At 40.2% G+C, this 16,537-nt stretch overlaps 1 protein-coding gene across 1 annotated transcript in view; it reads right to left on the bottom strand.

Moving 5' to 3' along the window:
• Window positions 1–16,537, bottom strand: part of XRCC4 (X-ray repair cross complementing 4) — a 173,340-nt gene that overhangs the window by 106,883 nt on the left and 49,920 nt on the right. The window contains exon 3 of the mRNA XM_074166431.1: window positions 1,123–1,289. Within this exon, the coding sequence (XP_074022532.1) occupies window positions 1,123–1,289 (167 nt within the window). The remainder of the gene's footprint in view (window positions 1–1,122; window positions 1,290–16,537) is intronic.

The following is a 16,537-nucleotide window of genomic DNA, read 5'->3' as shown; positions in this document are numbered from 1 at the left end:
TGAAAATTATTTTTATTCTCCATTTAGTGGACATGGCCAAAGTCTGGTGACCATACAACTTCCAGTATTTATTTTGAAAAATCATGTTTCAGCTATTCAGAATATAAACATATTAAAGAAAACCACCAGCTTTCGAAGCTTGCGTACACCGTTTCCAAGAGCAAAGGCTGTCAGGCAACTGTGATTTTTTTTTTGGGGGGGGGGGGGGGGTTACTCTTTTTAAAAGTGCCACACCACCATGGAAATTGATACAAGCACTAATGCCTATTACACATTAGCGTGTAATGCAGTACAGCATACTGGTTATACAATACGCTATTGTTCAATAAACTGTTAAGCAGTAAAACACTACTTAGGAAGGCCATATGCTTGTCAGGGAGATTGTCAGGAGAAACTGTTAGTCATTTTAATGAGAGGGAAACAAAACTAACTCCTCCCAAAAGTTAGCTCTCTTTTTCAAGGTAAATTAACGCCAATTAGCTACATTCTTTCATCAATCTTCCTAAATGTGGTTCTTTAGATAAAGCTATAGAAAAACAAGATAAATTTCTGACTTATATGTGCTAAGCCTTTTATTCTAACTGAAATAAGCAAAGATTACTTCACCACAGAGTGCAGTGGAAGGCAATTCAGATCGTAAATGCAATGGCAATTAAAAAAAAAATCTCAAAAAATAACAGTGCTTTTTCCTATAACAGCACAGTCATTTTCCAATTCTGTCTGCTTTGACAAAGGAAACAGATTAAACAATGGCAACTTACTTCCCACCCAAAAATGTAAATAATTTAAACTGTTTGTCATACAAACTATAGAAAATAGTGGAAAGGTTTCTGAAGAAAGTGGAGAGGATTCTACAGAGAAGAGGTCCTTTTTTCACTTCATAGACGTAAAACCAGCTTTAATTGCACAGTTTGTAACACCAGTTGCATTTTTGACATAGGAAGAAGATCCACAACTACACGGGCTGTAAGTAACTGGGCTCAAAACACTTGTCAACAGAAGAAACATGTACATGCTCCTTTCTGCATATGACTTCAAAAGTGCTCACCAGTGAAGCCGGCACTGACAGTAAGTATTTGTGAGTTTCTCGAGTACCACCTGTGAATTCACTTTTAAACCTACCGCTTCTCCACATCACTCCAGTTGCTGAAAAGCCTTTCATTTTCTTTTTGCAGATGCTCATTTTTTGCCTGCAGTCTTCCCAGGCAGTCCAGGCAGTAACCAAGCAGCTCCTTAACCACTTCTGCCGGACTCGAAACTTTTTGTAGCTTCAGAGATCCAAGTCTAAACTAGGACACAAGGAAAAACTGAGTTATTTCATCAGTTCTAGAAAGATCACAAAACCTTCATCCAAAAAACTTCAATGCATACTTAATAAAAGCATAAGAAATACTTTACAGTCCTCTACTTCAAAGTGAGATAACAAATTAGTCACAAGAATAATTGTGGAATACGTGGGATAATCTACACGCCAATTATTTACACAGCTAATCCATTTTAATGGTCACCTGTCATTAACAGGCACAGGACATAAGTACTGACATACTTTCTAATGGCCAGGAAAAGAGATGCCACGCAGCATGTGTAACATGCTATAGCAACACCCTGCTCTTGTACAGATAGGAGGAGAGTAGTAATATAAATGTGCAACCACAGATTTTATATAATAGGCATTTTTGATGCAATGGAGAACCAGACGAACAGAAAACCTATCGGTATTGCTAATGTGTTCTTGCCATCTGCCCAATGCAGTAGCTGAAGTAACTTGCTGCCCATTCTGGTACCCACAGAGCAGTACAACCACATAAATATTATTGATAAAACAAATGAACATTAATTACCTTTAATTTAAAGTAGCACTACAAGCGCCTCTCTATAATGCTTGCATTCACCTGATGGATGAAAACTCGTCTGTAAGCAAGTTCATAACAACAAAAGGAGTCCTTAAATTAAATAGGCAGCCTCAATAATTCAATGAGATTAAAGGATAGGATCTATAATGAATAGTTGTATTCCTTCATCAATGGGGATGTTATACAGGATATACAAGAGGTCTGAACAGATTTGTTCTGCCTGGTCCGGCAGAAACAACACAAAACTGTAGTTTCTGTTATGTTAAAGGAGGAACAGTTCAGCCATATGCACAAAACAGTATCAGCTGAACTAAATACACAAAGCTGGGTGAAGATATAAAAAATGTTCAACATGACAGCTGGTGGCAATCAAAGAAGATATTAAGGTTGCTTGACCAGGGTCACATGCATTATCTTAAGAGAAGCAAACCAGAAGTGAAGGGCCTGCCTTTGGGGCTCTGGAGTGGGTTGATGATGGGGAACCCAAAGCACCTTGAGGTGCACTTCCACTGCTGACAGAGCCCACAGAGCCATAGGGGACTTTTCTGTCACCACTCCACGTCTAGCAGCACCACCATTTGCCCAGCTTGACAAAAAACGAATTGAGGGAGCAGATCCAGAGAAAAGCAGAGTGGGTTGGATGACACAAGCCAGACTTTGGCCAGCTTAGACCACAGCAGAAGCAGACCTTTCAGGAAAGAGGCATCAAAATGACTTGGCTTTGACTGGAAATGCCTGCAGAAACGTTGAGTTGATGAGGGGTATGTGGAAGAAGGGGTCCTCTATTGCATTTATTGCATAATTCTTAAAAGGATTCACATAACTGTCGTGGCATCTCACTATGAATTGAACTATTACTCATCTTTTTTACTTCAATACGTGGCAGTAACATCTTAAAAAAATACAAATATACGTGATACGTGCTAGGAAAGAGTTCAGTTTGTCTTGTGGCACTTTGCCTCTTAAAATCAGAAATGCCATTTCCTTCATTGTTCTCCTCCCTTTAGTTCATTTTACTTGGGAGGGCATAACAAATAATGAAATAAATGTAATCCATAAAAAAAACCCACATAGCATTTGTTAACAGTTTTTAAGAAGTGAAGTTTACTACTGCAATACATAAGGTTTTGCTAAAAAAGACCTTGTAAAAATTCCTCATAAAGATTTTAAAGGCATTGTTTGAAACAAATAACAGTCCTTCAACATAGATAAGGTATTTTATCTGTGGAAGTCTCTGCAAAAACAAACGATACCATCACGAGCTTCTTCAGCAAGGTTAATTTATCAGACAATGTGGCAAACCCAAAGGTTTAATTTCAAATTAGCCATTGATCTTTCTTCCAAATTCACATGTACTGTCTCTAACATGTTGTTTTTCATTAGCTTACATACACCTTATGGCTATAGATTAAAAGATGCATTTAATTTATTTTTGGCAATTAGATTACATTATCAGTAACCCACAGAGTGACGTGTATTCCCTGGATATCACACTTGCCATTTGACAGCATTAACAAAGATGGACATTTGCGTAAAGGAAACTGTTTTTCATCACTTGCAAGCCACCACCTTACTATACGGATAAAGAATTCATGCCACACTTTAATACTTGCTGCAGAGATACAGAAGCACAGTAGCACAGATAAATAGCCACACAATCTCCTACTTCTACTGCGGAGGAAATGGCAAGAAGAGTACATCTTTTTGTCTTACACTTTTAATATAATCAGCTAAGATAAGGCATGGGCAAATATGCTTAATCAGGACAAATGCACACTGACCAAATTACAGTTTACCTGTCAGCACAAGAGCATAAAATATGAATTCTACAAAAACAAGTTAAAGCGAATAGTTAAAACGAATAGATTTCAGCTGAAAGCCTGGTTCCACTCACAATCAAAGTCATGCCAAACACAGAGCAGACATTTCAAAAGCCACTGTAATTATAAACAAACACCAGTTCAGCCTCTTACTTAAAAATATTACATAAAACTATACCGCTAGTGCAACGTGGAGCTTTGAAACTGCAAAATACATCCTCAGCTTTCATGTAACACTGTCATGAAAGGATTTCTGAAAATCTGTAAGAAAAACCCCGATGTCCTTCTTTTTATAAAAGCTGATACAGCAGAAGAAATAAAACCAGGTTTTTGGGCATGCTACCTTTTATGATGAATTCTCAAAACGGAGAGGGGGAGAGTGGAGAAAGATGTGCATGCCAGCCTGACGAGTTTCTGCTAACGTGTGAGCCAGCCCCAGAGGAGGTGATGGACAGATTTCCCACCATGCTACAGGCACACAATGAATTTTGTTGCCCATCTTTTTAGGTGCTCATTTCAAAGTTAACACAGTGAAACTCTTTAAATGTAGTCTTTAATTCAGTCTTTACACAAAGCAATTAAGTATCACATACTTTTTACAGGAAACTTCACTGTACTGCTTTCTGTGTCTTACATACTGTGATCTGTGGAGCATTTCCAGCAGGCACACAAAAGGTAAGCATAGCAAGCCCATCACTAGGAGCCTTAAATTTATGAGGCAGGTGCTCACAGATCAACTGGAAAAAAATAATTCATACGGCTTCCGCAAAACAAGTATTTTTCTGTATTCCTCCGCCCTCCCCAAATCATCTAATCTTAACTCACTACAGTTGTAGGAGCGCATTACCCGGGTTGCACTGCAGATATCTCCAGCACCTCAGTGCAGAAAAACATGAGATGTTTAGATCCAGCCCTAATTAAGCCAAAAGTAACGTGATATTAAATATGCGGTTTTCCTTTGCCTCCTTCATACAGAACATTACACAAAGTGCACCAAAACGCTTCTTGGGCTGTTTCTTCATCATTAAATTGTTCCAGCAAGCTATTACACCGCCTATTTAACAAACAGAAATGTTAGCACTAACAATAGTAACACTGTTATCTCAGCAAATTACAGCTGATTGGCATTCCCTCTGTAAAGAGCCCAGTCCTGAGAGACTGATAAGCCATAAAGGCAGCCAGATCCGATTCATTTCCAAAGCATTAAGGCAAAGCATGAGCCATTCGTAAAACAACGTAAAGAAAATGACAGCTCGGGACATCGGGACAGTTTTGCTCTGGAGTCCTGCTAGCATCCCAGATTGGAAAAGGAAACTGGTGAAAGAGCAGATGCACAAAATAACACAATTTTAGATCCAAGTATTCTGAATTTGGGACAAATGAGTATTTTCCACCACTGATTAACACAGAATTCTATTAAAATTGAATTATTCTTTTTTGGGGCGGGGGGAAGAAAAAAAAAAAAATCACAAAAACAAAGGTATAAGTTTCTCAACGTAACGCTTTTTTTTGTTTGTTTGCATGCATCTAATACAAGAAGCACAGTTATTTGTCCTACTGTTGCCAAAACCGTATTACTGAAATTGGAAACAATTCTAGGAAGATTCACCAGAACTGGTTAAAGATCAGAATACCATAACACCCAGTTAACAAACTGGGTGGGAATATCAAGACAAATAGATTTTCCTTACTGCATGAGTGAAAGCTCAGCATTAACACTTCAATAAGCTAATTTTACATACAACATGTCTCCCATTTGGGCCACACTTCCAAGGTGAGCCTCCTTTTGTAAATCCCTGCACATTGCTGCTCTCTAGATCAATTTCTATTTCTTGCCTTTCTTCCAATTGTTGTGGATCTCTAGCTTCATATCATCTGCAGATGCAATTAATGTGCTTTCTACTTCTTCTTTCAGATCATTCAAGAAAACATTATGTAAAACAGTGAACCACTAAACACTTCATTTATACCAAAAATGAGCAGATCTGTGAGAGGTCCCAATGGACAACAGACTGACTGTGAATGATATACTGCTCCCCTTCAATATCTGTTTTATTGTTTGTTGGTTGTTTTTTTTTTTCATTGTTTGGATTTTTTTTAAATACACGGAAGATGAATATAGAATCATTTAGAAAGCTGCGTTCCCTTAATCAGAAATCACACTCAGCACTTACCCATTATACCAGCATGTTAAGTTTAGAAATAAAAACAAGAATTAGAAACTCATGACAAAACTGTCATTTTCCCATCACCTCTCACCCTGCCCACTATTTGTCTTCTACAGATGAAGAAAGAAATGATCTCAACCATAAGACAGAAAATATTTTGGAAGTAAACTGAAAAGCTTCTCAAGTAATTTTTCTTCTAGTTACTGATGTTTACCGGAAGATGCTTCACTTCGGAGAAAAAAAAAAGGTCATTAAAATGTGAGCCAACACATTTTTTTCATGCAAAATTCTAAAACTACACGCAAATTACTTTATTCTGTAGAGACAGTGGATTTTCATTTTGCATTAATATACATATGTGATATATTCTTTGCATTGCTACACTCCACTAGAATTAAGTTATCACATCTAAGGGAATAAGTATCAGAGGCCATGCACTGAAAGGAGAAGTCGTTTACGCAGCAGTGCCAGCAAGCTCTCGCTTCCGAGGCAGAATCTAAAGCTAGATACTAACAGTGAGCTAACTTCCAGTAACAACAATTTTTCATTATGACATACTAGTGTGTAAGACAAAAAACACTCATGCTGGAAACTCTCATTGCATCTGCATTGCTGGCCATGATTTCTCTCTGTATTACCTAACTATCCTGACAATCCTTTCTAACAGTATTTGTTATCCAAAATATATTTAAGGAATTCCATACATCTATAAGCTAGATAAAACTATTTATTTTAGACAGCCAGATTTTGTTCTTTCTTGTCCTGATAGGCTATATAGTGGTGCTTTCTCTCTTCTATTTATTATGGGTTAGAATTTGAGCATATAAAATATTTTACTTTTTCCATCTCTATTTCGAAAATGATTTTACAAATAACTTTTACAGAGATTACACTCAGATACTTAGCTCTGGTTTTTAAATGAAAATATTCCTAGTGTGTGAACTGACTGGTTGTGCTTTGCTTGTACGAGTCAACCTACAGCCTGTAGCAGAACAATCTCTAACTCACCTTACCCATCTTCTACTTTTCCTCCGCCTTTGGATTAAGGCTCAGAGATCCTTGTGCCCTGCTTCTAATCCTAGTATTTCAACCTGCGTTAACAATCAGCTGGGTTAGCATAGTTAATAACTTCTACATCATTGCAGACAGATGCTCCCTCCTGCAAGGTACTGTCTAAGCAAATGTCCTTTCACCAGGGAAACATTAATGAAGAATTTGAGGGGGGAGAAAAATTCCCCAGCAGCCCACGAGCATGGAGCAGCTGTGCAGTCCCTCTCTGTCTTTACCAGGACCTGCAGTCTGTAGTAGCAGATGTGACCTCTGCGCTGAAGCAGGAAAGCCCTGCAGATCCATATAACAACAGATCCTTTTGTCATTGCCCTGTCCTGAGCATCTCTCAACGCCTTTCCTGTGCTAGAAGGGAGCTACGCTGGGAGGGGTATTTCTACGACAAAGCTCAGTTTTACTAGAGCTTGGTCTTTCCATGCTACCTAATAGTGCCAGTTCAACTGGGTCTTTAGGAACAAGGGAGGATGGAGGAGCAATCAGGGTGGTTTTTATTAATAAAAAATCCCACAGTCTGAAACCATATGTTTTCAATACTCAAACAGCCATCTTAATAAATCTCAAGAACCAAACCAAAACAAATGCTTTATTCACTTATTTTTCAACACTTGCACAGATTTATACCTAGAAAATTTTGCTAGGACAAGATATTGAAAGCTATCAGCTAAACTATCCTGAAGTCACCTACTGATGGCCCTGCCTATGACAGGCACTGAAAGCAAATTCTTCACCACAGAGTTAGAGATTAGCCATAACATACAGGACAACATTGAATGTTATATTAATTAAGAAGTAAGATGTCCGTTACGTGCTTGCATTACAACTGGCAGTGTAAGATACAGCAGCTTTACTTTCTCAGTTGAGAGCTGGAACTCTTGCAAGACAGGCTGTGATTTCCAGAATCAGCCTTGCTACTACCCATTTATTATCAGCTACCTCTTCTACTCCACGTATGCACAGCCTCTGAACTAAGACAGAATCAACACTTTGATAGAAATAAGTTTTCACTATGAAAATACCTATGAATTTAAAAGGGAAAAATGTTAATGAAAATTCATGTACAGGGTTAAAAAATATGACCTATAAATGAATGATGCTGACACTTAGTTGCCTATACAAAGAAAGTATTGTTACAAGCTTGAATCTGGAAAGCATTATACCATTTTTATTTCTTAAGTCAATCAGTGAGTGGTCTTGATTTTTTAAAGCTGTGCCACTATTATCTCCAGGGAAATCATTCAACAGTAACCATGACATCCCTGGGTGTGGTAATAAAACGAGTACACTAGACTTGCACAATACAGTGATGACAATGTGAAAGCAGAAGTTCCTTTTCTAACAGCAAACTCTAGGAAGCTAGAAAAATTACAAAGTTCCATGGAAGCCAAGAAATCTTGCTGGTTACATCAGTCAGTATAAAAATATGATCACCAGTTATAAAAATCAAGTTTAAGATAAAAATCCTGCCTTTCTTCACTCTTTCCTTTCCCTCCTGAAATCTTATTTATGAGAAAAGTATTACCTCATCCTCAAAAAAAAAAAAAAAAAAAAAAAGTATCTTCCTTCTTGACGAAGGCATTACATCCATTCTAGAGCAAAACAGCTGACATAAGTGATTGTTATTTTTCCTCAGGTTTTTACTACACGCTGCAGAAACCTTCCACATAAATTGCCGTCACGTTAGCTCCACGTCAACTGATGAAATTCCATCTGGTTTCACTATTTTGTATGGCAGGGGTTCCTAAATATCTTGGAGAGTGCTTCGCTGTTTCTGACACCCTCAAACCCACACATTCATGGCACTGCGGCCCCCTCTACAATTGCAGTGCAAGGAGGCTACATCTGTACAGTAAACTAAGCAGAAATCGGGAACATGGCCAGGTACTAGAAAACACTAGTATTATACATGTCTAAGCATTAGAATGGCCACAGTGTGTCCTTGGCCCGTGCCAGTGATCACCTCACCAAACACTCTGCGGGCACATGGTGGGAGCTGGAGCATCCCAGGGACCGCTTCCAGGAGGCAGTTTGCCTGCAGCCACCCTCTTCTGGAGGCTGAGAGAGTTTAATAGCACGGGCATAGACTGTTCCCCACCAGCTGGCCTCTGTGCCTGGGAACGCGCCCAGGAAATTTTAATTTACTAGTGCAGAGGCAACCACAGTAGTCCCTGGAATACTGCTCTAGCAGGTTTGCAGCAGAAGCCACTGTATTTTACTAGATTAAGAAGGACCAAGGCACACTGCAGAAGGAGGTCTGAGGTTTCTCTTTTGATGGAATATATGGATCCTGGGGAAGGAGACAGATATAAGACTGAAGAAGGTTCTGCCACTTACAAGTTATTCCATCCATCCCTCATCAAGATGTACACTGCAGCGTGGGCCAAACTGGAAGCAGATTTCTATCCTGAAAGCTCTTCAGAGAGTCATTGATTGGGAGGGACCTATGGAGGTCTCCAAATTCAACCTCTGGTCCAAAGCAGGGCCAGCTCAGACGTCAGACCAGGTTGCTCAGAGCTTTATCCAGTTGAGTCTTGAAAATCTCCAAGCACTGAGACAGCACAACCCCCTCCGGACAACCTGTCTCAACACTCGACTGGCCTAATAGTGAAAAGCTTTTCCACTATATCCCACTGGAAACTGGTTTCGATTTATGTCTGCTGTCCCTTACCCTCCTAAAGTGCACCGTGACAAATTGCCCTGCTCTGTCTTCCTTGGGGGTACTGGGTGGCCACACCAGAAGCTAACTCTTCTCCAGGGTAAAGCAGCCCTGGTCCCACAGCATCTCCTCACAGGGCAAGTGCTCCAGCCCCTGACCACCTTGACAGACCTCCATTGGAGTTATTCCAGCTGATCAATGCCCTCCATGTGCTGGTAACCAAAACTAGATGCTATATCAAAATGACTAATGCCAAATAAAGAGGAATAGCCTTCACACGCTCTGCTAATTATGCTCCTGTTGATATGGCTCAGGGCACTGTTGGCCTCCACTGCTGCCAGGGCTCAGACTCAGCTCACTGACCACCAGAACCCAGGGTCTTACCTTCAGAGCTGCTCCCAAGACCCACTGCGCCCAGCCCAACCCCTTGCAGGGGCTCTCCTGGCCCTGGGCAGGGCTTTGGATTTGTCCCCTGACTTTCATAAGGCTCCTGTCAGTCCCCCAAGTTTGGTGGCTCTGAGTGGCAGGCCTGCCCCTGAGGGAAACCACTGGTCACTTCAGTTTGGTGTTAACTGGAAACTCAATGGATGTGCACCCCATCACCTCCTCCAAGCTACTTCTAAAGATATGAAACAGGACAGGTCCCAGGAGAGACCACTGCTGCTCTCCACTTGTTACCAGCCTCCAGGCCCATACAACACACTAATCACTATCCTCTAAGTCCCATCATCCAACCAGTTTTCTATCCATCTCATTCTCCACCCATCCAAACCACAGCAGCCCAACCCGGACATAATATTGTGGGAGACAGCACTGAAAGCCTTGCCACAGTCCAGACAAATGGCATCCTCCACTCTCCCTTCAGGCACAAACACAGTCATTTTACCACAGGAGGCATGGTAGAGGCAGACACAGGCTGCATGGTCTGGCACGATTTACATTTGGTAAATCCATGCCAACAGCTCCACTTTCTCTTTCATGTGCACAGAACTATGCTCTGAGAGGAGTTGCTCCATGACCTTCCCAGAAACCAAAGTGAGCCTGACCAACCTGTAGTTTCTCTAAGCATCAATCCAGCAGTTTTGGAAGACTGGTGGAAGGTTTGCCATTTCCCAGTGGTTCAGAATCTCTCCCAGTCTCTGTGAGCTTTCAAATTTGATAGGGAGCAGTCTCATGAAGGCCAGTTCTCCAAGCACGCTCGGACACAGCGCATCCCGTCCAATGGACTTGAATGGGTTATTGTGGTGGAGAGACAGATCCCTGAAAAGCTAGCTCTGCTCAGCAGTCTAAATTTCTGATTTTTACTTGGATATCCCTGAAATTCTTGAAGGTTTTTGGAAGCATTGCATTTTGAGTCTCCATGTTTGAGATGATTCCAGCAAGAAGCTCTCAATATAAAATCCCACTGCTCTGTTCAGGGCAAAGAGGAGGAGGACGCCTTTGAAAACTTAAATATTGTACCATCATTTTCCTGAGACATCACTAAGGCCATCTCGTTGTAATCAGAGGAGACAATGTCACATAAATCCTCTCATACAGGAATCAAAAGTTTTTAAGAGATTATTAATCTCACCAGTCTAGCTGGAAACCTTTTTTTCCTAATGTGCCTCCTAAACACACACATGCCCAACTTGTATCCATTTGCTCTTGGAGAGACAGTTCTTTACCTTATAGCGTTCTTCTCCCTCTCTAGTGTTCAGACTCAGTTATTTATAGATAATTATTTTTCTCGTCAGTATTTATTCTGTTGAACTAAAGCTCAATGTTGTAGCTTTGGCTACATATATGTTAGGTTCTCTGTTTCTCATATCACACAAGTTTCTTCCCAATTTCAGTTTGCATTTCTTGACTGTGGATGACCAGAACTATACACATAATTCTGAATATGTGCCATGACTAAGCAGACCATGCAAGTACACAGAGAAGAGACGTAGAACTTCTGTGGCATTCACAGCTCATCAATATTCAGTCTATTTGCATGATTCATTTCTTTCTTTCAGCTTGCCACATTTACCCCGTAAGAATCTCCAGGATATAGGGATTATCTATATTTCACAGAATCACAGAATCACAGAATCTTAGTGGTTGGAAGGGACCTTTGAGATCATCGAGTCCAACCACATTAAAAAAAAAAACAAAACCAAAAACACACAAACAAACAAAAAAACACAACACAAAACCAAACAAACAACAACACCCCCCCCCCAAAAAAAAAAAAAAAAAAAAAGCAGCATCCATCAACTAAACCCCACACACAACACCCCACCACAAACCAACAATCCCGGGCACTAGAGCATGCCCTGAAGAGCCACGTCTACACGTTTCTTAAATACCTCCAGGGATGGTGACTCCACCACCTCCCTGGGCAGGCTGTTCCAGTGCCTGACCACTCTCTCAGTAAAGTAATTCTTCCTAATATCTAATCTAAACCTCCCTTGCCGCAGCTTCATACCATTTCCTCTGGTCCTGTCGTTATTCCCTTGGGAGAAGAGGCCAACCCCCGCCTCTCTACAGTTTCCTTTCAGGTAGTTGTAGAGGGCAATGAGGTCTCCCCTCAGCCTCCTCTTCTCCAAACTAAACATGCCCAGTTCCCTCAGCCTCTCCTCATAGGACTTGTTCTCCAGACCCCTCACCAGCTTGGTGGCTCTCCTCTGGACACGCTCCAGCACTTCAATGTCTTTCCTGTAGTGAGGGGCCCAAAACTGAACACAGCACTCGAGGTGAGGCCTCACCAGTGCCGAGTACAGAGGCACGATGACTTCCCTGCTCCTGCTGGCCACGCTATTCCTGATACAGGCCAGGATGCCGTTGGCCTTCTTGGCCACCTGGGTACACTGCTGGCTCATGTTTAGCCGGCTGTCCACTAACACTCCCAGGTCCTTTTCTGCCGGGCAGCTTTCCAGCCACTCTTCCCCAAGCCTGTAGCGTTGCTTGGGGTTGTTGTGGCCGAAATGCAGAACCCGGCACTTGGCCTTATTAAACCTCATCCCATTGGCCTTGGCCCATTGGTCCAACCTGTCCAGGTCCCTCTGTAGAGCCTGCCGACCCTCAAGCAGATCAACACTCCCACCTAGCTTGGTGTCATGTACAAAATAGTACATGAAAATACTAAGCGCATCATCATACGGCTCTAAAAAAGTTGTGTTGGCACCAGTAAGACACCTACTGAGCAAGAAACTCATGGATTTCTTTCATGAATGGCATTGTAACTGTATGTCTTTCTTTAAAGCTTTTGGGAAACTTCCTTGTTTAATCTTTACACTCCTCAGAAACATCACGTTTCACATATCTATACAATCAGCGACTTCTGGGAAGCTTAATCCCATTCGTGCTGAAATGGTCTTTAGCTACTGAATTTTGACAGCTGTGACATGGTCTGGTCAAGATCTATCCAGGCTATGACTCACTAGCCTAAAGTGCTCTGTAATCATTTTCCCAAACCTACTCTAAAAACTGTTCCTCATGAGAGTACTTCCTCCTCCAAAAACAAAAATCCTTAAACCCATGTATATCAATAAGAACCAAATCCTATCTTTGTAAAAAAATGAGATAAATTTCAAAAAAGGCACAAATTGAATAAGCTACAGAAAGCTGCTACTGATTTTCCCCTCAATTTTCTTGGCCACTTTGCAACTGAATCCTATAAAATTAGAAATACACTGAATATTAAAATGCACTGTAGCAGCAATACTCAACACCTGTAATATTAGGTATTTCTCCAGTTATTTCCCAATGTTCCTCTTCATTAAAAAAAATCCGAGCAACTGGAGTAAAAAGGCAAAAGGCAAAGCTCTGGAAAGATCAGGTGCACTAGTTACTCATTAGAATAATAAATATGGAATGGCTAAGTATCCATTATAGCTCCAAAAATACTGATAACGGAGTCATGATTATGTAAAGAACAAACAACTCTAGCAGTTTATTGAATTTGGGATGAAACTACTACTTCACTATGCAAAAACTGGCAGGTTTGCATTTTATGCATACATCCAAGCACTTTATCTTCTTTTATGTTTCTCTTTCACAGTTCCCTTCTATACTTCAGGCAATACTGTCCATTCAGCTGTCCGCTGGCAGCCTGCCTCTGAAGCAAGTTTACAAAGACAACTGAAGCAGGACATCCTTAAAAGATGGGTTTTTTCATCTTTTTTCTCATTAATTCAATGGCTCCAGGAATAATCAGATACTTTCCTACCTCATTGAGTAGCAAGCAGGTCTGTGAGCAATGGAACTACTGAAGCCTGGTTTCCTATGGTTATGGCTCTTGAGCTGGATCCTCTAATGTCTAAGAAGGTGAGAAATCCAGTCAAAGCTTTTCCTTTATTTAGGGTATTCATAACGTCTCTTTCCCATGAGGATTTGCTAGTGTCTAATAATACAGTTGATCTCATTCCACAGTTTTTTCCAAAGCAGACATATGAATAGGGTCTCTCTTCTCCATCCAGCCACCTATTTCCATTAAACTAGTAGGAACCTGATATCTTTGAGACCTTTACTCCTGTCAAATCTGTTTGAAATTGGCCAGTAGTTTCAAAAGTTATTGGGGGAAGGGGAAGGAGGTAGGAGACTGGCAGGCAGCAGAGGCACACAGCATGATCACTTAAGCTTTGTTTCCTTAGGAAGCAGGGTAAAACACACATTTTATTATTTTAAAAACTGCTCTAAATGAATTAGGAAATGAGCTTTACTTGGAGATCTAAACTTGTTTTCTTCCTTGTTTTTCATGTAACTTACAGTGTGGCAATAACACAAGAGACTCTGCATAAAACATCTGGATTCAGGTCTCAGGCCTTAAATACACGAACAGTTCACAACCATGTTAATTTAGATTTCAGGGGAGAAGCCTAATAAGATAGTTTAAATCAGAACGCATTTCCTACAGGCTAAGAACAGAACATGGGCCATTACCATAAATCAACTGACATACAAACTTACCACATAGCAACTTACGTGTGTTTGAGGCTTGAGTCTCCCAAAAGTATGAAAGGAGGCCTGCCAAGGATTTTTAATTTAATCTGCTAGCATTTTTCGTCAAATGTTCTGCATTTATGTTCAGGTTTCCAACTCAAAAATTATTCCAGATCAAAGCTCATTTAAGGAAAATCTTTAAAGTAGAAGTGTGGAGCTATTTTTCCAAACAGTTAATCACAAAGTATATATGGCATGAACATGTAACAATGAAAAAAACCCCATGCAACCCTTTTGATAACCTCTAAAAAAGTTTTTACAAATGTTATGAAAGATAGATCCAGACAAACGTGCTTTTAGCAAAAATCTTCAAAATAAAAGCAAGGCTTGCAGGAGTGCTTGTGATACTACTGTCAGCAAAAGTTCCAAGGTAATAAAATATGAATGATTAATACTTCCAAGATTAAAAAAACACCACCCCATTATGTGCTAGCTCCTGCTTAATGGGAGTATTTTAAAACTACCTGTCAACTGACCGTATTCCTACATGTGAAACCTAGATCGCAACTTTCTTTAAAAACTCTAATAAAACATAACTGAAATGTCTGGAGTAATAACTGTCAGATATGAAGACAAGCTTGTCTTGGGAGCTACCTCCCTTCAAACATTGACCTTTAGGTTTGGGAAGTAATGGAAACTATAAAGTGCTTCTTGAATACACCCTTGGAACTAACATGCCAACATTTTGCAGTAATTTAAGTCTGACTCCCCCTGAATATGTTGTACTCTGACAGTTAACAGCTCAATGATTGTACATGACTTTTTTTTTTTTTTGCTTGGAAAGTAAATGTATAACCACGTGAATAAGCATGAGATAATGCCTAGACCGAGGCAAAATATAAAAGTGTTCCCAACTAAGTACTACAAACAATTTTCCAGTGTGAGTAATAACACAGGATTCATTTAGAACAACCATTGACTGTTTTCAGGCTGATTTTTCACCCTTTGTTTACAAAATCCTTTCAGGTTGTTGACAGCCACTTGCTAGAACCTTTAAGATCCAAACAGCTGACTACTCAATAAAAACTTAATCAAATGGCGTTATTTTATCCCATTCAAGAAAACAAGAGATTGAAAAATTTCCTCTGTAGAAGTAAAATCACCTGAGTTACGTGGTAAACATCTGCATACACTGCACCCCACCCACAAACATGGAAATAGTCAATGCATCACAAGATATATGCAGTGAATATGACAAATTTCCAGTAAAGCCAAAATTCCAAGCAGTGTTAAGTACACAGAAGGACATAAACACTTCTATAAATTATCAGGATACAAATAGCATATTTCTTTGCACCCAAGAGTCTAAAAGAAACAAACAAAATAGCTAAACTCTTATTTTCATGTAGAAAGAAAGAAGTGCCAGCTCAGATTCAGGAATGCAATGCACGTGAAATAAATTTTACTGAGTTTATGTCCCTTTTCTTGCTGTTTGATTTCATTGACAGAGACGTCCCCCACCTCCTTTAAGAGTTAAATTACTCCACACACAGGCACGGAGTGAGATCCTACACACAGGAGCTAATCCCTTCTAGCCCTCCCCAATGAACAGCTCTTCTGCCTTCGTGCAGGAATCTACCTTGTTGTAACTGCCTTAATGACATCTTTATTTTATGTAAGCATTAAAAACAAATTAAAAAATCAAAGGAATATTTAAAAAAATCAAGGCGTACTCGCCTGTATTTCTTTGTAAAACACTATCAGAGATGCAGAAATTTCACAACCAAAATTTGCTCTAGACTATACAGACCTAAAATCTGCTAAGCAATAGTAGAACATAAGATATTTTTTCAGTTAACAGAGATTCTCACTTTGGGTGGGGGAATGGTGGTGCGATTTTTTTTCCCTTCTTTCATCACAAGAACACTCCCTCCAACAGCAGTGAAGCATGTGTGACCACAGTGTCAGATGGTAGTATCCCAACAAGGACCCATCAAGCAAACCCAACTCTCGCATGAAATTGTAACACAAGGCAGACAGTTCAAGCTCGAACCATTTACAGGTTCA

Source organism: Numenius arquata, chromosome Z, assembly GCF_964106895.1.
Source record: "Numenius arquata chromosome Z, bNumArq3.hap1.1, whole genome shotgun sequence".
Lineage (NCBI taxonomy): Eukaryota > Metazoa > Chordata > Aves > Charadriiformes > Scolopacidae > Numenius > Numenius arquata.
This window is presented reverse-complemented; position numbering and strand designations above follow the sequence as displayed.